Source organism: Bufo gargarizans, chromosome 3 (genome assembly GCF_014858855.1).
Source record: "Bufo gargarizans isolate SCDJY-AF-19 chromosome 3, ASM1485885v1, whole genome shotgun sequence".
Lineage (NCBI taxonomy): Eukaryota > Metazoa > Chordata > Amphibia > Anura > Bufonidae > Bufo > Bufo gargarizans.
Genome location: NC_058082.1, coordinates 358,948,487 through 358,971,063, shown reverse-complemented (window position 1 = coordinate 358,971,063; position 22,577 = coordinate 358,948,487). Strand labels below are relative to the sequence as shown.

At 43.9% G+C, this 22,577-nt stretch overlaps 1 protein-coding gene across 1 annotated transcript in view; it reads right to left on the bottom strand.

Moving 5' to 3' along the window:
• RPA2 (replication protein A2) overlaps positions 1-10,041 on the bottom strand; it is a 41,297-nt gene extending 31,256 nt beyond the window's left edge. The window contains exons 1-3 of the mRNA XM_044286292.1: positions 9,780-10,041; positions 9,429-9,553; positions 7,486-7,587 (exon numbers count right to left, since the gene is read on the bottom strand). Of these exons, the coding sequence (XP_044142227.1) occupies positions 7,486-7,587; positions 9,429-9,553; positions 9,780-9,795 (243 nt within the window). The 5' untranslated portion in view covers positions 9,796-10,041. The remainder of the gene's footprint in view (positions 1-7,485; positions 7,588-9,428; positions 9,554-9,779) is intronic.
• Positions 10,042-22,577: the final 12,536 nt, after the last annotated feature.

Genomic DNA, 22,577 nt, shown 5'->3' with positions numbered 1-22,577 from the left:
ATTGCAATTTCACACAATATACAATCTTGAGTACTTGAAATGGCATATAAGATACACCCCCCATAATCTACTAAGAACACTGATCGTGACGATGTTCCCTAGACAAACATGTTAACACCCCTCCCCCCCAAATGAAAGGAGTAAGAAACCTTCTATCCTAGTTTATAGCATTAGATGAGTGCGAGACAGCCATTCGTTCCACAACTTGTCAAACTTCTGAGGACAGCCACGCTTAACAAACACACTCTTCTCCAATATCAACATGTCGTTCACCTTCCTTTCAAACTCTTCAATCTCTGGCGGACTCCCCTGGATCCATCTCTGCGCCACCAGTTTCCTGGCTACATATAACAGTCTACCCACCGCCACCTTAACCAACTCACTTCCTCCAATCTCTGCCACATATCCCAGCACACACACACCTTAGGATCTTTTTGCAAACTCAGCCCCAGCTTACGGTTAATCTTATTCAGAACCTCATCCCAATATCTACTTATGACAGAGCACGACCACATCATATGCACCAGATCACAAGTTGTACTTTCTAATGCCACCCCACCATTTAATATGGCATACAATGTAGTGGGAAGTAGGTCTGAAACAATTACTCGATTGAATCAAATAATTAGACAAAAAAAAATAAAAAATTATATATATATATACACACATATACATACACACACACACACAGCCACTTTGATACTTACCGTTACGCCATTCGCTGCATTAGAAACATTTTTATATTTTAATAGTACAGGCGTTTTCAGATGCAGCAATGCCCCCGATGTTTATTTTTTATATTTCTGTAACCATTGTAGGAGGCTACAACAATCACTTTTTTTTTTTTATTCGATATTACCACACTCCATACAGGAGCATGGCAATATGTGAATTGCTGATTTATGTTGGCCTGCCACCTGCTGCAGCCCCAATATGCTGGGAATGCCAGCAATAACACAGATGGGTGGGTTTTTCACTGTTTAGATGCCATGATCACACTTGATCACTGTCAGCACCTAAAGGCTTTAATCACCGTGAGCGGCATCATTGCCGGTCCTGGTCATTAGCCACGGGCATCTGCTGTTTCAAACAGCAGAGACCTGTCGTGCCATGACACGTGTTGCACGCGTCATGTTTACACATCACTCCAGTGTCGTACATGTATAGTATTGGTAGCGGAAAGGTTAAGGGCGTTGTCCAGCATTTTGATATTGACAGCCTCTGGCCCATCAATATTCAGGGGCCAGACACTCCCACTGATTAGCTACTTTGTAGCGCAAGAACCATCAAGCCCCATCCACTGTAGTGAATGGGACTGATAACTAGTGCTGCTCACAATAACTTCTGCCAGTCTAATATTAATGGTTTATCCTAAGGACAGGTCATACATATCGAAATCCTGGATAACCCCCTTTATAGGGGGTTGTATGAGGTGATTAACCTCTTAACACATGTCATACAGCATTAGGACTCCTGCACACGAACGCGTGCGCCCAGTTGCTGTGCTGTGGGCTGCAATGCACAAACACCGACCATGGGGCAGCCAGTTTAGGCTACTTTCACACTTTCGTTCAGGGTTCCGCTTGAAGGCTCGCACAAGCAGCCCCGAACGGATCCGTACAGCCCCAATGCATTCTGAGTGGTATGGCTCCGTTTGGCCTCCGTTCCGCTCAGCAGGCAGACACCCGAACGCAGCTTGCAGCGTTTTCGTGTCCGCCTGGCCATGCGGAGCCAAACGGATCTGTCCTGACTTACAATGCAAGTCAATGGGGACGGATCCATTTGACGTTGACACAATATGGTGCAATTGCAAACTGATCCGTCCCCCATTCACTTTCAATGTAAAGTCAGGAGATCAGAGTTTTCTCCAATCTGATGGTATATTTTAACTTGAAGCGTCCCCATCACCATGGGAACGCCTCTATGTTAGAATATACCATCGGATTTGAGTTAGAGCGTGAAAACTCAGATCCGACAGTATATTCTAACACACAGGCGTTCCCATTCCCATGGTGATGGGGATGCTTCAAGTTAGTATATTCTAAGAACTGTGTACATGACTGCCCCCTGGCACCACCCAATCTCTTACAGGGGGCTGTGATCAGCACAATTAACCCCTCAGGTGCTGCGGCCCCCCCCTCCCCAGAAAAGCTAGGGAAATTTATGCTACAATGTCTATGGCAGTGTGTCTCAACCTGCAGTATGCATACCCCACAAAACAGATATCACTGCCGGTTGCTCTCTTCACATTCAACCTTATCACCATCCTTATGGCGCTGTACATAGTATAGTATAACATTCAGACCTGTTCACTTCGATGGGGCTGCACTGCTCCTAGGCCACGTGACCAATAAAAGTGGTCACTGGCTTAGGGAAAGCTTAGAGGCTACTGCAAGTACTACTACCTTCTCAAAGAGCTGTGGGGCCCCATGGATCAGATACTGATGACCTATTTAGGGGATAGATCATCAGTATTAAAATCTTGGGCAACCAAGATTTAAAAAAAAACTAAGTTACCTAAGCAAGCTAGAAACAGGTCAAAAGTTTATTTATATCTGAATAAGGCCTCATGCACACAAACGTGTTTTCTTTCCGTGTCTGTTCAGTGTTTTTTTTTGCAGACCATATAGTACTATTCATTTTCATGGGTCCGCCCAAAAAAAAAAAAAAAGCCCACCCTTATTCAGCATCAATTGCCCACATGCCACACCATTTCAACCATGTCAGTTATCCTACTTTGACTCTGGTACAGGATACTACTTTATAATCTCATGCACACAAACATTGGACATTTTTGCAGCCCACAAATTGTGGATCGGAAAAACATGGATAACAGCTAGGGTTGGGCGATATACTGGTATTAACGATATACCGCGGTATTAAGAAACCATAATATGGCGCTATTACAGTTTCTTAATTACCGCTGTATTTTTAGTGACACCATAGGGGCAGTCGCACTTGAGCGCTGACTGCCTTTAACACGCCCAGGACACATTACAGCTGGCACAGTGGAGGAGAGTCCCTCCCTACTGATGCTGCTGCTGAGTCACAAATGAGAAGTGACGAGAGAAGGCCGCTGCGCCACCAATTAATTTAATTAACCTCTTAATGCAAATAGGCTGGAATAACAGGAAGTGGCAATCCTGCGAACCGCAGCAATTAACACAGGGCTTGACAAATTTCCTTGGAATCTAGGAGCCAGGTAAAAAGTTAGGAGCCTTTTTTTGTTTGTTTTTTACCTTATAAAGCCTCATTTTGAGCTACAAAAATAACACCTCTTAAATTAACATATAAAAGAAGTCTAGAACCAAACAACATGGGCATTGTTTATTATCAGTGTACTGTGACATCACTGTATGTATAACCTCTGCATTGCAGCAGAGAGCCTTTCCCCAGGATGTTTGGTCCGGGCTCATCATTCATCTCATAGTTCTTCTCTTGTAAATTAATTTTGTGACTAGATAAAACTGAAGTAGCGCTGGGTTTGAAGAGAAATGTCCCTCGTTGCCGCGTGTATCCGCCGTCACTGTGAGATTACTGCCCTTCTGCTCTCCTAGATTATTTGTCCTGTCCAGGGGATAATGGAGTTGCTGTTGTCTGTGTCTCCGGGGCAGTCCTTGTGCTCCCTCCGCTGTGGACGCGCACTGAGTCCAGGCCGGGATTTGGTTCCAGCTCTTGCCAGATCTACATCCCGTGCTGTGATGGGGAGGGGGGCTGTGGTCCTGTTTGTCAGAGGGATCTCGGGGTCCAGTGAGTGCGTTGAGCCTCATGCACATGTCCGTGGAACACGGACTGTGTGATACCGACCTGGATTTCTTCTGAGTGCAGTAGCGCACAGAGTCATTGGTTGCTATGACGCCGTGCTCTTCCTGCTGCCGCAGAACAGTAATACACTGGTATGATCCATACCAGTGTATTACTGTACTGAGTAGAGTTGTTGCAATACCAAATTTTTGATTCAATTTCGATACCAAAAAAAAAAAAAAAAAAAAAAAAAAAAAAGTATTGTGATACTCGATACCATGCAGAAAAAAAAAAAAAAAAAAAAAAAAAAATCCAATAGCAACGTGCATTCCGCATTTTTTTTTAAATGGCGAATTGCGCAGTTTATTTTTTCTGTTCCGGCGTTCACCACAGATTTTTTTCTATTTTAATAGTTTGGACTTTTCGGACGTGGCGGTATGCGATATGTTTATATATAATTTTTTTTTTATATAACCATTTCCCCCTTAGGGCCTAGAACCCAGGATTTTTTCATCTCTTGGAGCTTTATCAGGGTGAAGAGGACTTTACACTCTCCCTGTAAGGCTCCATTCAGACGTCCGTATGCGTTTTGCAGATCCGCAAAACACGAACACCGGCAATGTGCTTTCCGCATTTTGCGGATCCGCTCATTGCCAGAACTATATAGAAAATGCCTTTTCTTGTCTGCAATTGCGGACAAGAATAGGACATGTTCTATAGGCTGTACAAAAAACGCAGTGTTCGCCCGATCAGGCCTGATCTTGTGCGCACACTTGCGTTCAGTCCGCCCCACCGCAGTGACAGAATTTTTATTTTTTCTGATCACTGCAAAAACACTTAAATCGCTGCAGCGCTATAAAAAGATCACTTTTAAGGGGCATGGCGATTTCATATATTTTATTTTTTTTGCCACAAGTTAGCAGAATTTGGTGTGTCTCCCCCCCCCCCCCCCCCACAAACACACACCAATTTCCGCTAACTTGTGCCAACCCCCCCCAAAACACTTCTATGAACTCGCCATGCCCATCACGGAATACCTTGGGGTGTCTTCTTTCCAAAGTGGGGTCACATGTTGGGTATTTATACTGCCCTGGCATTTTAGGGGCCCTAAAGCGTGAGAAGAAGTCTGGAATCCAAATGTCTAAAAATGCCCTCCTAAAAAGGAAATTGGGCCCCTTTGCGCATCTTGGCTGCAAAAAAGTGTCACATGTGGTATCGCTGTACTCAGAAGAAGTAGGGCAACGTGTGTTTTGGGGTGTATTTTTACATACACCCATGCTGGGTGAGAGAAATCTCGTGTGTTTTGGGGTGTATTTTTACATACACCCATGCTGGGTGAGAGAAATCTCAACTTTCCCCTTTTTTTTTATACAAAAGGGAAAAGTTGACTTTTAGAGAGCTATTTCTCTCACCCAGCATGGGTATATCTAAAACAGTGTTTCCCAAGCTGTGTGCCTCCAGCTGTTGCAAAACTACAACTCCCAGCATGCCCGGACAGCATTTGGCTGTGCGGGCATGCTGGGAGTTGTAGTTTTGTAACAGCTGGAGGCACACTGCTTGGGAAACACTGATCTAAAAATACACTCCAAAACACACCTTGCCCTACTTCTTCTGAGTACAGCGATACCACGTGTGACACTTTTTTGCAGCCAAGATGCGCAAAGGGGCCCAATTTCCAATGAGTACTTCCAGGATTTCACAGGCAATTTTTACGAATTTGGATTCCAAACTACTTCTCACGCTTTAGGGCCCCTAAAATGCCAGGGCAGTATAAATACCCCAACATGTGACATTTTCTGCTAACTTGTGACAAAAAATAAATAAAAACCCTTCCAAAAACTCAATGCCCATCAGCGAATACCTTAGGGTGTCTACTTTCCAAAATGGGGTGTTTCTACTGTCTGGGAATTGTAGAACCTCAGGAAACATGACAGGTGCTCAGAAAGTCAGAGCTGCTTCAAAATGCGGAAATTCACATTTTTGCACCATAGTTTGTAAACGTTATAACTTTTACCCAAACCAATAAATATACACTTATTGCATTTTTTTTTTAGACATGTAGAACAATAAATTTAGAGAAAAATGTATATAGAAATCTAGTTTTAATAGAAAAATTGTACAACCGAACGTGAAAAATGACGTTTTTTGCAAAAACGGTCAATTTCGATTAATATAAAAAAAAGTAAAAATGTCAGCAGCAATGAAATACCACCAAATGAAAGCTCTATTAGTGAGAAGAAGGAGGTAAAATTCATTTGGGTGGCAAGTTGTATGACCGAGCAATAAACTGTGAAAGTAGTGTAGTGCAGAATTGTAAAAAGTGGTTTGGTCATTAAGGGGGTTTAAGCTAGGGGAGCTGAGCAGGTTAATACAGGAGGTACTGGCAGCAAATCAGCAGCAGTTAACCCCTTAGGTTAACTGCCGCAGATCGCAGCTCCCTGTCAGAGGCAGGGTGCCGGAAATGTAATTCTGCTGCCGGCACCTGCCTCCTGTATTAAAAGTTAAAGACTATGTTTCGTGGGTTAAGTTAGCAGGACATGTAGAGCAGAGCCCAGGGATCTCCCTGCACCTACTATTCTTCCTGGGCACCTTTCCGTTCTCCTGCTATGCCCTCCGGTATGTTCGCAGTGCTCACAGCCTAGGAGGTTTTTTTCTCCCAGGCTGTGAGCGCTGCACTGCAATTGGCCAGCTAGAAGGAGACTCCTAGGAGAACAAGGGCATTCTCCTCCTACTATAACCAAGTGACCAAACATACCGGAGGAAGTAGCGGCAGAACGGAGCGGCGCCCAGGAATAATAGTAAGTGCAGTGAGATGCCTGGGCACCGCTGTACAGATCATGACACTTAGTTCAGAATTTTTTGCCAGATGAAAGGTCCACGCTCCAGTTGCTGCAACCGGCTGCTGGGCCCATTTTCAAGCAGGGGCAAATACCTAGGCGCCAGGACAAAATTCCTGATCGCCATGGCAACCTGGGATTTGTCGAGCCCTGCCCTAAGGCGTTAATTAGCACAGTTCAGAGGGATCCCCCGTCAATGAGGCCGGGTGCTGGCTATGTGATATGGCCTGCACCCGCAGTCTATATTTGTATTAAGAGGATAATTAAATTTATTGTCCATGTGGACATAGAATGCCCCTTTTTTTATTTTGCAGCCCGATTGAAGAGTATGGTTCTGCATACAAGCCACACAAAAAAAAGTTCATAAGCCCTAAAACGTGACCCTCCAAGTTTAAGCACCTCCAATGTAGTTGCCTTCTATAAAGTGAAAAAAATACCTTTTTATTATATGCTTTTTCTGGTACAGACTACAAACCAAACAGCAGCAAATGTTTATATAGTGTTTGCAGACTTATTCAAGTATTTCAGATCATGGCAAGTATTGAAAGCAGAGGTTTGATTCACACACAATAGAATTTTGCCTGCTTTAGTAAAAGATGATTGTAAGGGCTCATGCACACAAGGTCTGCAATATACGGGCACCGGCTGTGTGCACTCCGTATCATGGAGCAGAAGCACTGAAAAGTGCTTCTGTAGGATTTCAGCGTGTGCCTCTGCACCGCAAAAAAAAATCCACGGTTCAGACTCATTCAAGTGAATGGGTCCGCAGCCAGAAACAGTGTGCACTCGGCTGGAATCCATGCTTTGCGGTTCACAGCATGGGCACGGAACACACACGCTTGTGTGCGCATGAGCTCTAATGCATATCATCACAGCACCTCCCCTTTGTTTTTCATATACATACCTGAGAAAGCTCTACTTCTCCTATCCTGAAGAGCTCATCACTCTGGGCAGCAGAAAGTAGCTGTGACACTGTACATGGCACTATTTGCTGTGCCCTTGACCTCTGAAATAAGTACACAAAAAAAAAGGCGTATGAAGTAAGGCTATGTTAAAAGGTATGGCTACAGTGTTTGTAGGGTGTTTTATAATGTCCTATTGGCCAGTATGTAACTTCTGTTCTTGGTAATTTTTGTGTAAGAGAGACAGGCAGATTTATGAAACCATTTAAAAGAAAATACCTATAGCAACCACTGAGCATCTTTCATTAAAAAAATAAAAATAAAGCCGTCCTCTGGTTCAAAGACGTTCTGTTAGTGGACTTCAGCAGCCCATGCCAAAATTCAGTTGTGTGGAAGTTACACCAATAACCCGCCCAAATCCCCTCCTTGCTCCCCAACATCAGAGTGAAGCGCTGTAATCTCACACAGGCGCGAGTGTCGGCATGGTGTTCCTTCCCTGTGCTGGCATCAGCCTCAGGGAGTGAAATGCGCATGCGCGAGATTACAGCACTTCAAATGTGACATCTGTTCTGGGCTCCTGAAACATTGTTAACAGCCCCTTGGGCTCCTTATCTGCCTCATTTGCATTTATCTAAAAATATATTTTTTTATTGAATAAAAGCACCCAGAGCTATGGGAAATGTGCATTGTGGACAAGCTAGTGGCAATCTAGCAGTGCATGTCCTCAGCTCTATAGGGTAAACCTAGCTAACACTTTAAAGCTGCGGCTATAAGCTACTGCTCTGCGATCCTCAGTGCTGCCTCCCACGGAAATGGATGGGAAGCCGAAAAGATAGGTTTTCAGCACAAATGACTGACCCAAATTCCCCCTGTAAAATCCTCCATGAGAAATCGCCCTAGCTTTATAAGCCTTCCATGTATGCTGTCTGTGGCTGACAGCACAACATGGAATCCCACCTGTATAGTTTTTTTTTTTTTTTTTACAACATCTGAAATATATATATGTATATATATATATATATATATATATATATATATATATATATATATATATATATTTTTATTTTATTTATTTTTTTAACAGAAAAAACGGCCATCAGATCTCCCTACCCCCACACTGCGCAGGAGCGGAGATCAGATGGATGTTAGGCTACTTTCACACTGCCGTTTCAGGGTCCGCCTGTGAGATCTGTTTCAAGGCTCTCACAAGCAGCCCCAAACAGATCAGTTTAGCCCCAGAATGCATCAGTTTGGCTCTGTTCCGCCTCCATGCCGCTCGGGAGGTGGACACCAAAATGCTGCTTGCAGCGTTTTGGTGCCCGCCTGGCGATGCGGAGCCAAATGGATCCATCCTGACTTACAATGTAAGTCAATGGGGACGGATACATTTACATGGACACAATATGGTGCAATTGTAAACTGATCCGTCCCCCCTTGACTTTCAATGTAAGTCAGGACGGATACGTTTGACTTAGATTTTTTTTTTTTTTTGGACAATGTAATGCAGACGGATCCGTTCTGAACAGACACCACCGTTCGCATTATAGGTGCAGATACCAGATGGAACTGCACCTAAACGCAGGTGTGAAAGTAGCCTTAGCGGCACTGGGCCGTAATTGTTCCCTACTCTAATGCTGGCTCTCTGGCGCATGCACAGTGTCCCGGTGTCCAGCTGAACTCCGCTGTGAGATTTCTATAAACAGTCATTTTGCGCATGCACAGATGGGCACAAGTCCAGCACACCTCCTCACGTCATTTCCAGTGCAACCGGAATTTACAATGTTGGAAAATCTCACCAAGTAGGGTAATGTAACGTTATACCACCATTGAATGGGAAGGCAATCACACATGACTACTACTCCAGTCAAATGGGGGCACAGGGGTGGAGCAGCCAGACACAGTTGTAACAGGACAACCCCTTTAAAAGTAAAGCCATAATACGTACAGACTTCTTTTCTCCCTGAGTAGGAGCTGGGGATCCAAACCCTCCAGGTGACTGCATGTATCCACCACCGCCGCCGCCACCACCACCACCCATTCCAGAGCCGCCATATCCACCATCAAAGCCACCTGCAAAGAAGCAGATTTCAGAGAAATAAAAGGATTTTCAGACACACACAATGCATTTTCTCTGACCCTAGTGAATGCCTAGTATACAATATGGTGCCCTATGTGTCCTCAAATACACACATTAGACACGTCTATGGTAGCCGGTAACACATATTACACAGCAGCAGGTACAATGACGGCCGTCCAGCTATTAGAACCGAAACGTCACCTCGCTTTTCACACTCACCGTGATTGTTCCACATACTTCTCCGTCTCCTGCTTCAGACTCTTCTCTGGGCCCCGTTGGCGCGCTAAGAAATCCTAGCCAATCACGATCCCCAGCCACACAGCGCTTCTCCTGTAACCAATCACAAGCCTCCTCGAGCGGCGCGCCAATCTGTCCTCGCCAATCAGCAAGCTTTCTTGTCAAACGGAAAACCTCTCGGTACTTCAGGCGACATGGCGCGCTTTGAGGAAGAATGGCAGCTTCCATGTTGTGCGTGAGGGCGCATAAAACACGTCATGTGCATGGCTCCTCCTAAATTAATGTGTGTCTGATATTGCGCAGAAGAATGGTGGGGTTGGAGGTCAGGTTTACAGCGGTCCTCAGTGTTGCAAGCGGCTCTTATTGCTCGTGTTTTAGCTGATAAGCAGATAAGATGAAGGGAAGCGAAGAAAAGGATGTAGTAGCATGGCGTGCGGCTGTCACTATAGCTTGTGGGAACGTAGGTTTACTTATGTCGCTGGTTTGCTGTGGAAGGTTGTGTAACATGTCTGTACAGCTACAGTAGGAGATGGCTGCATGAAGACATGGCTGTAGAGCAATTGCTAAAATCACACCCTGTAAGTGCATGTACCATAGAATGTATGCCTCCCAAGTGTCCCTCTTTTTGACCTGGGAAATACATGTACATTAATAAACTTACTAAACTGCTGCAGAATATCATTCCTACCTGTACATTACGCCTCAAAATAGGGTCATCTAAGAATTCTGTTATGAATTCCACTACCGCGAACTATAACTTATGGTCCATGGTAGCAGAATCCATAACGGAATTCTTAGATAACCCGAACTTTGTACACCGAACTTGAAACCACAAGTTTGCTCAACACTAAACAGAACTTATACCCACCTCACTGATCACTCGCTACAGCAGTTTTGACAGTGACGGGTCCCTGTTGCAGCCCACTTCCTGCTACTGTCTAAACATGGCGGGAAAAGGGGACATACTAAAAGGAATGCCCATAGAGAATAATGGACCAGAGTGGAATGCCCATAGAGAATAATGGAAATGTAATATTTGAATTAGAGACAAATCATTTGACAAATCTAATAATTATTTAGCAGACATACACTCCAAATTCAGTGGGATTATTTAGTGTTCAGATTAAGTGGAATTATCACTGAGGGTGAATGACACAGTGGAATGCCCATAGACTATGATGGGAAGTAAACTATGAGCTGATTTGCAGGTAAATCTGTGTTATCTAGGAAAGTAACCTTTAATGCAAGTATTCCCTGGGTAGAGTAGCATATTGTAAAATGAAAATTACCTTGGATTATTACTGTTTTCTATAGAATGCAAAGGTGAGTGACATAATGGAATGCCCATAGACTATAATAGGAAGTAAAATTTGATTTGGAGCCCGAACCATTTAACATATCAAGTAAATCTTTAGCAGGCTTACTGTTCAAATTCAGTAGGATTATTAAAATTGAGATTAAGTGGGATTATCATTGCTTTCTATGAAATGACACAATGGAATGCCTATAGACTATAATGGGGAGCAAAATATTAGCTCATTTGCAGGTAAATCTGTGTTATATAGGACATTAACCTTTACTGCAAGTGTTCCCTGGGTAGAGTAGCATATTGTAAAATGAAAATTACCTTTGATTATAGCTGTTTTCCATAGAATGCAAAGGTGAATGACATAATGAAAGATCCAGAAACAAATGTGCAGGAGCAGCACTCCACGGTCCGTCCCTGTTGTAGGGAGTTGCAACAGCCTCACACCAGCCGCGAATCCAATCAGCCAGAGAATACGTGAAAATCAAACAGCGGTGGCAGCATCTCCCATTTCATCTTTATTAGGACTTCACAGCATACAAAAAATCTGCAACGTTTCGGCTGTGCAACAGCCTTTTTCAAGCATAAAAAACATATGGCAAAGTTGTATATAAATACCCCCACCCAGGACCACCGATAGTTGTCAGAACCAATTAAAAATAGCCATACAATCCACCTCTCCCATTATCTATCTGCACACAGACTTCCATACTGATCACTTATCCTAATCAGTCATCACCTGTAGTTACCCTCTCGTTATCCACAATGTCTTCAGCTGTGGTCCGCGTCCTCAATATCACACTGCGCATGTCCATGTATCGGCTGGCCCCACTCCATGTCACATACGCGTGCCCGAAGTGAAGTCCTGCGATAGACGACATCAGAAACAGCTGATCACAGAAACTCCGCCCCGCCCGTGCAGCCATGGAGCTAGGCATCGCGTTAGGGGATGCAAAAGCGTCAGTGATTTGGGACCGCGTATGGGACAAGCCATAAGAATAGACCACAACTGAAGAACCTTGGGATAACATATGCTCAGCACGGCACAGTGGATACTAACAAAAACATAAATACAGTGCAGATAGCTGACGTCTTATACTATTATCATACAGATTATGCGCTATATAGAACATATTGCACTGCAACAGGTGTATCGTCTATGTACATACGTATATTAAACGGTGATGCATGATATAATCAAATCTGACCCTTTTTAGATCTTATTTCACAGTTACCATTAATTCTAAGACATAGCTTTTAATAATAATCATTAAAATATTGGACCCTTTAAATACAAAAATAAACAATAAATGCAAAAATAAATCAAAAAGACTGTCACTTGTCTCCTTGATTGTAGGAGGGCAGCCAAGTAGAATAAATGGTCTAAGGACAATATCCCTAATGCTCCCCCTATTATGGTGGCCCTGCCTATAAACGGAATAGCCGCCCTTTTTAGATCATAGTATGGGTGGGACCTCAGCCCCCTATATAATATCATAAAAACACTACCCATATAGAACACTGATGTGGATTATCCATCAACCTAATCAATACTGGTAACATTAAACTCTAGATTCAGCCCATAGGGCTGTAACGATCTCAAAGTATGAATCCATTTCAATTCCTTCCTCCTGAGTAATTTGTTTTTATCACCACCCCTCCTTAGTGGCCCCACAGAATCTATGGCACGAAAACTGAGCTGGTTAATGGAGTGCCCGCAGTCTAAAATGTTTCGCTACCGGTTTTTCCTATCATGGCCTTCCTAATTGTACTCTTATGTTTATTTATTCGCTCCCTGAGCTCCATAGTGGTTTCTCCCACATAAATGTAGCTACAGGGGCACTGTATCATGTAGACTACGTCTCTAGATCTACAGGTGTAGTATTCCCTAATCTTGAAGGTTTTCCCACTATATGGATTGGTAAACACATCACCTTTCATGATCCCACTGCAGTTACAGCATGATAAGCATGGAAAAGTGCTTTCCTAGGTGCCAATAAAGTCTGTTTTTCTGTCCTAGCTCCACCCACATCGGATTTGACTAGTCTGTCCCGTATGCAGACACTCCTGTATGCCATCATCGGGGGTGATGCAAACTCCCTCATGTCCGGCATTCCTCGATGGAGGATGTGCCAATCCTTCCTGAGGATATTGGATGTCCACCGAAGATGGACACAAAAGGAATTCTGTTCTCAGTCCCTGTCCGTGTGGATTCTACCATATGTCAGGGATGATTACTGTCATAAGACAATAATGTATTTTTGTCGGTCACTTTTTGGAAGAGATCAGTCCTGATTTCTCCATTCTCAATGTATACGCGTACATCAAGGAATTGTAACTCTTATTGATGCCGTCAATGTAAATTCCAACGCCGGAACACCACTATTCAATTGAAGGTGGAATTGTTTAAGATCATCTTCGGTCCCACCCCAAATCATAAAGATGTCGTCGATGTAGCGCCTCCAGCATAGGACCCTCCCAGAGAAATGGGAGCGATATACCAATCTGTACTCAACCTCCGCCATGAAGATGTTAGCATAGGTGGGGCCCACATTGGACCCCATAGCCACACCACGCTTCTGTTGGTAGAAGGTGTCCCTGAAAAGGAAATAATTCCTCCTCAGGACCACCTCCAAGAGGTTGAGGATCAGATGGCAAGCACCCCGGGAGAGTCCCATGCCGGCCAGGGCCACAGCGATGACCCTCAGACCATAAGTATGGTCAATGGAGGTATAAAGTGAAACAACATCAAAGCTTACCAACATAAATTCACTAGGTAATGTAATTTATTTTAATTTTGAAAGAAAATCGCCAGTATCCCTGACATATGAGGGAGCCGAGGTTGCATGGACACGCAGGACCCTGTCCAGTAATATAGAGACAGTATTAAAAACAGAGCCCCTGCCCGGCACAATCGGCCGGCCTGGGGGATCCACCAAGCTCTTATGTATTTTAGGGAGTATGTATATCACGGGGGTAATCGGTTGGCTAACTCTAAGATACTCATTGAGATCATCATTAATGATCCCTTCATCTCTTGCCTTGCCCAGAATGCCCCCTATGATAAGCATAATGTCCCACTTGGGGTCCCCTCACAAGACCTCATAGACCTCCACATCACCTAACTGTCTCATGATCTCCCCAATATACCTGTCTGTGTCCATGACAACCACTGTTCCTCCCTTGTCTGCTGGCTTAATAGTAAGTTGTTTATTATACTCCAGCTCTTTAATGGCATGCCTTTCTACAATGGATAAATTGGACCTACCGTATTTTCCGGCGTATAAGACGACTGGGCGTATAGGACGACCCCCAACTATTCCAGTTAACATATAGGGTTTGGGCTATACTCGCCGTATAAGACTAACCCTCCAACACTATTTACTTTGGCATCAAGATCTGCAAGTAATTGTTGTGCAATTTTCGTCTTTTGCCTCACTACCATATTATGCCTTTCCAAGACTTTAGTACACCAGGGTACAGTGGCCTTAAATATGTTGCTGTGATCTGGGTTAGATTTGGCCCACTGAAGTGTAAACAAACGTATTTTATTTCGTGTTACTACATAACCATTTTGGCGATGCTCATTCTCCATGTCTGCTACATGTTTTTCGAGTTCTGGCCAATGTTGGGGTTCCTCTTCTTAATTCACTTACCCCTAACCCAGTATACAACAACCAGCCAATCACGGCAAGTGATGTACCTGTATTTTCTGTGCACACTGCATACAAAGCCTGCTTGGATTGGGTGGGTCAGCTTTCCCTGCCTGCCCAGCCCTCCCTGTCTTCAAGACGATCTGAGCGGTAGTACGCAATGTGATACTGCTGACATGAGAAAACCACTGAGGGCAGAGACAGGGGGCTGCTTCAGGAGCGGCTGGCCGGGATGCAGCGCACGGTGGCTCAGCTAGAGGGCGCCTGTCCCTGAAGCTGGAGAAGGACAGCTTCTCCAGTCCGGCTAGGAAGTACGTTTCAGCACGCCGCATACCGGCATATAAGACGACACCTGGCATATAAGACGACCCCCGACTTTTGAGAAGATTTTCATATGTTAAAAAGTAGTCTTATACGCAGGAAAATACAGTATGTTGTTTCAAATTGGTACCTTTTAACACTGCAATATTTCTTTTTACAATAGCGATGTATGTTTCCACCACATGGTTATTTTGTGGGGGTGAAAAGTTACTTTTATTTCTCAACCCGTATGTTTTACATGACAGTTCCCCATTTTCAACATCCACATTGGACCCAATATTCACGGTATTTGACATAGAAAAAAATGTTTTCAATCTTAATCACCTAAAGAAGTGTTGTAGATCTAATTCAAACTCAAACCAGCCCCTATCACCTGCAGAACAAAAGGTTTCCTCTGGTTCCGTCTCGTCAGTCTGCCTTTGTGGGGCCCAGACTGCGTCGGTGGTAAATCTTTTAAGGGGCCGGTGATGTTTCTTTCCGTCCCTTCGATATCCACCTCTCCTGGTTTTCTTGCTGCCCCTAAAAAATTAGATGACACTGATTCATCCGTGGAAACTGATTCCCCTGTGGTGAACCCAAATCGACCATGATCAAATCTTCTGCCCTTTCTCCGCCTGGATACATTCTGCGACTGCGAAGATTGCCAATTGTAGACCTTACCAGACTGATAGTCGTCTAGATCTATATGCCATTTATTGTCACGGAAGGTGTACAGAAAACTAGAAGACACAAAATGAAGATCCGACTGACTGGATCCAAAACTAAGGAACAAAAGGGAGAGCCCTGCAACAGACCTGGCTCTCTCCCTTACTGCTCAGCCTATGCAAAAATCTCAATAGTAGATGATCGCATATCCTCGTACCTCGACTGTATAACACCTGAACACCCACTCCCTACACTTGATACGGAGGGAGTCAGGGTCACCTGGGATCCAGCAAACAGGAAAACACAAATGAATGAACAAAACTTATCTGTAGAAGACTCAGTAGTAGCATCCAGCATGCACACACTCCAAGAAGTTGTATAAACCGCAATGTGATGCAGTATGGGAAGGGATTTAAAGGGATGCAATCAGTGCAACTACATGACAGCTGAGAGAGGCTAACGAGATGAGAAAACAAAAGGAACCTCAAGGAGGAGGGTCTGAAGAACATCTGTCAGAGCTTCTCAGATGTCTGGTGGTGACAGTACCCCTCCTTCTACGAGTGGACTCCGGACACTCAGAGCCCACCTTCTCAGGATGAGACCTATGGAAAGCCCTGATAAGACGAGTGGCCTTAATGTCCGTCACTGGGACCCACATCCTCTCCTCAGGACCATAACCCTCCCAATGAACGAGGTACTGGAGAGAACCGCGGACAACACGAGAATCCACAATCCTAGAGACCTGAAATTCAAGATTACCATCAACCACAGTCGGAGGAGGAGGCAAAGAGGAGGGTACAATGGGTTGGACATAAGGTTTTAATAAGGACTTATGAAAAACATTATGGATCTTCCAAGTCTGAGGAAGATCAAGACGGTAGGCAACAGGATTGATGACGGACAAGATTTTGTAAGGCCCAATAAACTTAGGACCCAACTTCCAGGAGGGAACCTTCAATTTGATATTCTTAGTAGACAACCACACCAGATCACCAACATTCAGGTCCGGACCAGGCACACGTCTCTTATCCGCCACACGCTTATATCTCTCACTCATGCTCTTTAGATTATCCTGAATCTTTTGCCAAATAGATGACAGAGACGAGGAGAATCTGTCCTCATCAGGTAAACCAGAAGACCCCTCTCCAGAGAATGTCCCAAACTGCGGATGAAACCCATATGCACCAAAAAATGGTGACTTATCAGAGGACTCCTGACGACGGTTATTTAAAGCAAACTCAGCAAGGGACAAAAAAGAACACCAATCCTCCTGATTCTCCGCAACAAAACAGCGCAGATATGTCTCCAGATTCTGATTGACGCGCTCTGTCTGGCCATTCGACTGCGGTGGAAAGCAGAAGAGAATGACAACCGAACCCCCAAGCGAGAACAGAAAGCCTTCCAGAATCTGGAAACAAACTGTGTGCCCCTATCAGAGACTATGTCTGAAGGAATACCATGCAATTTGACAATGTGATCAATAAATGCCTGCGCCAGCATCTTAGCATTAGGCAAGCCAGGAAAAGGAATGAAATGCACCATTTTGCTAAAACGGTCCACTACCACCAGAATCACAGTCTTCCCTGAGGAACGAGGCAGGTCCGTAATGAAGTCCATGGACAGATGTGTCCAAGGACGGGAAGGAATGGGTAACGGAAGGAGAAGACCTGATGGCCTTGAATGAGAGACTTTGGCACGAGCGCAGGTCTCGCAGGCTGCCACAAAACCCTCAACCGACTTACGAAGCGCCGGCCACCAGAATATCCGAGCGATGAGATCCACTGTGGCTCTTGCCCCCGTGTGCCCAGCAAGGACAGTATCGTGGTGCTCCTTAAAAATCTTGTGTCTTAAAGCAAGAGGTACAAACAACCTCCCAGGAGGACAAAGATCAGGAGTCTCTGACTGGGCTACCTGAACCTCTGCCTCCAATTCAGGATAAAGAGCAGAGACCACGACACCTACAGCCAAAATGGGACCCGGGTCTTCAAAATTCCCACCTCCCGGAAAACAACGTGACAGGGCATCCGCCTTCACATTCTTAACCCCAGGGCGGAACGTGACAACAAAATTAAACCTTGAAAAGAACAAAGACCATCTGGCCTGTCTCGGGTTCAGACGCTTGGCTGACTCCAAGTAGGCCAGATTCTTATGGTCAGTAGACACGGGTGTCTGGCTCCCTCTAGCCAATGGCGCCATTCCTCAAAAGCTAACTTGATGGCCAACAACTCCCTATCTCCCACATCGTAATTTCTCTCTGCGGAGGAGAGTTTCTTCGAGAAAAAGGCACACGGTCGCCATTTGGCAGGAGAGGGACCCTGAGACAAGACCGCACCCACACCCACCTCAGAAGCATCAACCTCAACTATGAAGGGTAGAGAAATATCAGGTTGTACCAAGATGGGAGCGGAAGCAAAACTCTCCTTAATATTAGAAAAGGCCTTACGCGCCTCTACCGACCAGGAGTAAAAATCTACCCCCTTTCTAGTCATATCAGTGAGTGGTTTAACAACAGAGGAATAATTCAAAATAAACTTCCTGTAATAATTGGCAAAACCCAAAAAACGCATCAGCGCCTTCTGATTCTCAGGAAGCTCCCACTAAAGCACAGCGCGGACCTTCTCGGGGTCCATGCGAAAACCAGAAGCGGAAAGAAGAAACCCCAGAAATTGAATTTCTGGAACCGCAAACAAACATTTTTCCAGTTTAGCGTACAATTTATTCTCCCGCAGGATGAGCAAGACCTGACGTAAGTGTTCCTTATGAGTTTTGAAATCAGGAGAAAAAAATCTAAATGTCATCTAGATACACTAATACAAATTTCCCCATTAAATGATAAAAAATGCTGTTCACAAAATGCTGAAAGACGGCTGGAGCATTCATCAAACCAAAAGGCATAACCAAATTCTCAAAATGGCCCTCAGGGGTATTGAAGGCCGTCTTCCATTCATCTCCTTCTCTGACCTTGACCAGGTTGTATGCCCCTCTTAGATCCAACTTGGAAAAAACTTTAGCCCCAACAATCTGGTTAAACAGGTCCAGGATCAGAGGAAGCGGATAAGGGTCACGAATTGTGATACTGTTCAGCTCCCTGAAATCCAGACATGGTCTTAAAGAACCATCTTTTTTCTTAACAAAGAAAAAACAGCGGCAACAGGTGACTTTGAGGGTCGTATGTGTCCCTTTCTCAGACTCTCAGAGATATAAGCACGCATAGCGACCCTTTCAGGTTGGGAGAGATTGTATAAACGAGATTTAGGCAGCTTGGCACCTGGGGTGAGATTAATAGGGCAATCGTACTCCCTGTGCGGGGGCAAGTCCTGAACACCACTCTCAGAGAACACATCCGAAAATTCAGAGAGAAAAGATGGTACAGTCTTAGTAGAAACCTCAGAAACAGATGTCGTGAGGCAATTCTCTCTGCAAAAGTCACTCCAACCATTTATTTGCCTTGCTTGCCAATCAATGGTGGGGTTATGTTTAGTGAGCCAGGGTAGCCCCAACACTAGAGGAGTAGGCAACCCGCTTAGGACGAAACATGACACATCCTCAACATGAGTATCACTCACAATCAAACGGATATTGTGAACTATGCCCTTTAATGATTTCTGAGAAAGTGGAACCGAATCAATAGCAAAAACAGGTATATCCTTTCCCAAAGTGCATACCTGGAAACCATGAGTTATAGCAAATTGACTATCAATGAGATTGACAGCTGCTCCACTATCTACAAAAATCTCAAAAAAAATGTTCTTGCTCTCTAGCGAGGAAAACCTTCAATTTCCGCATCAACCTTGCCAATAGTAACAGATGGAACGTTTTTAGAGGATTTTTTTCTTTTTGTTTCTTTGTTACTCTGAGAAAACTGCCTGAATCTCCTAGAGGGACAAACATTTGCCAAATGATTTATACCTCCACAACAGAAACAAACCTTCCTATGAGAGCTGAATCCTCTATTGTCAGAGGCAAGCAAACCCAGCTGCATGGGCCCCTGCTCAGAAGGGATTAAGAGCGACTGAGACCCCTGTGCACTGAACTGAGTATGACAGGAAGGAGTGATCTCTCCTCTCTCTCTAAGACGCCTGTCAATATGAACGGCCCGAGACATGGCAGAGTCCAAGGAGGTAGCTCTCTCATGAAAGGCAAATGCATCTTTCAATCCCTCTGAAAGACCATGGCAAAATTGACTTCGGAGTGCAGCATCATTCCAACCAGTATCAGCTGCCCATCTCTGAAATTCTGAGCAGTATATCTCTGCGGATTGTTTACCCTGACATAAAAGACGTAGTCTAGACTCAGCCAGAGCAATACGATCCGGATCATCATATATCTGACCCAGGGCTAAAAAAAATTCATCCACTGAGGAGGGGCCGTGCCCCCACCGGCAGCGAAAAGGCCCAAGACTGAGCACTATCCCTGAGCAGCGAGATGATGATCCCCACCCTCCGCTCCTCATCACCAGAGGAATGGGGAAGTAGGCGAAAATGGAGTTTGCAAGCCTCTCTAAAACGCACAAAATTCTCACTACCCCCGGAGAACGTATCCGAAAGTGAGATTTTAGGCTCAGAACAAATTCCATGAACGCAAGCAGAAACGGTCACCTCAAACTGAGAGACAGTTTTCCGGAGATCTTCTACCTCCAGTGAAAGACCCTGCATGCGGTCAATCAAGGTTGAAACCGGATTCATGCTTAAGACGGTTTTGACGGTTTATAATGTCACGGAAGGTGTACAGAAAACTAGAAGACACAAAATGAAGATCCGACTGACTGGATCCAAAACTAAGGAACCAAAGGGATAGCCCTGCAACAGACCTGGCTCTCTCCCTAACTGCTCAGCCTATGCAAAAATCTCAATGGTAGATGATCGCATATCCTCGTACCTCGACTGTATAACACCTGAACACCCTATAATAGTGAGGGGACACGACCACCGGCTCCCTACACTTGATACAGAGGGAGTCGGGGTCACCTGGGATCCAGCAAACAGGAAAATACAAATGAATGAACAAAACTTATCTGTAGAAGACTCTGTAGTAGCATCCAGCATGCATACACTCCAGGAAGTTGTATAAACCGCAAAGTGATGCAGTATGGGAAGGGATTTAAAGAGATGCAATCAGTGCACCTACATGACAGCTGAGAGAGGCTAACGATATGAGAAACCGAAAGCAAAACAAAAGGAACCTCAAGGAGGAGGTTCTGAAAAATGTCTGTCAGAGCTTCTCAGATGTCTGGTGGTGATAATTACTCATACAGCCAATGCATTCCAATACAGAAGTATTGGAATGCATTGTAAAGGGGATTAGACCCCCCAAAAGTTGAAGTCCCAAAGTGGGAAAAAAAATAAAGTGAAAAAATCTTTGGGAAAAATAAAGTTTCAAGTAAAAAAAAAAAAAAAATTTCCCCAAAATAAAGTTAAAAAAATTGGTAAAAAATAGTAAAAAAAAAAAAAGTTGACATATTAGGTATTTCTGCTTCCGTATCGACCAGCTCTATAAACATATCACATGACCTAACCCCTCAGAGGAACACCGTAAAAAATAAAAACCGTGCTAAATAAACAATTTTTTGTCACCTTACATCACAAAAAGTACAACAGCAAGCGATCAAAAAGGCGTATGCCCACCAAAATAGTACCAATCTAACCGTCACCTCATTCCGCAAAAAAAGAGCCCCTATCTAAGACAATCACCCAAAAAATAAAAACTATGGCTCAGAATATGGAGACACTAAAACATCAAACTTAAGTAAATTAAAAAAAAGGATACATATTAGGTATCGCCGCGTCCGTAATAACCTGCTCTATAAAAATATCACATGACCTAACCCCTCAGATGAACACTGTAAAAAAAGCAATTTTTGGTCGCCTTACATCACAAAAGGTGTAATAGCAAGCAATCAAAATATACATACTAAGTACATACATATTCGGTATCGCCGCATCCGTATCGACCGGCTCTATAAAAATATCACATGACTTAACCCCTCAGATGAACACCGTAAAAAATAAAAACTGTGCTAAATAAACAATTTTTTGTCACCTTACATCACAAAAAGTGTAATAGCAAGCGATAAAAAAGTCATATGCACCCCAAAATAGTGCCAATCAAACCATCATCTCATCCCGCAGTCCTATGATACCCTACCTAAGATAATCGCCCAAAAACTGAAAAAACTATGGCTCTCAGACTATGGAAACACTAAAACATGATTTTAATTTTTTTGGAAAAATGAAATCATTGTGTAAAACTTACATAAATAAAAAAATTGTATACATATTAGGTATCACCGCGTCCCGTGCCACTATGAGAAACCTTGACGAGGTGCGCGGGCTCCGGTATGTTCTTGATATAAGAATATATTGGCGAAAGTCAAATTTTTAATATCAGAGTGAGGGTTTAGCAATATATTGTCAATTGCATTTACCATTGTAGTGCACCAAATTTTTGCAGTGTTTTGTTTTACATAATCAATCACATCCACACATTTAGCTATCCTGTGTAGGATGTTCTTGTGGCACATGTGGTCCGTTGCAGTCATCCTCCAATGTATGCATTTTTGTTGTTCAATCATTTTATTGATGTATAATATGTGACAACATGCACAAGTACTTCATGGAAATTACAGTACAATTAATAACATCAGGGCTATCCATCCTGATTGAACATATCAGCTCATATTAAGAAACCCCCGCCACAGAATAATTCCCCTAAAAAACCTATGCATAGACATGTAAACAAGACAAACGGGTTAGACAAACTAACACAACACACACGCGACACATAAGGATAAAGACAACAACAAGGTATCCCCCATGAAACCAAAAACCTTCACCCTGAAGTAATCGGAGAGGTACT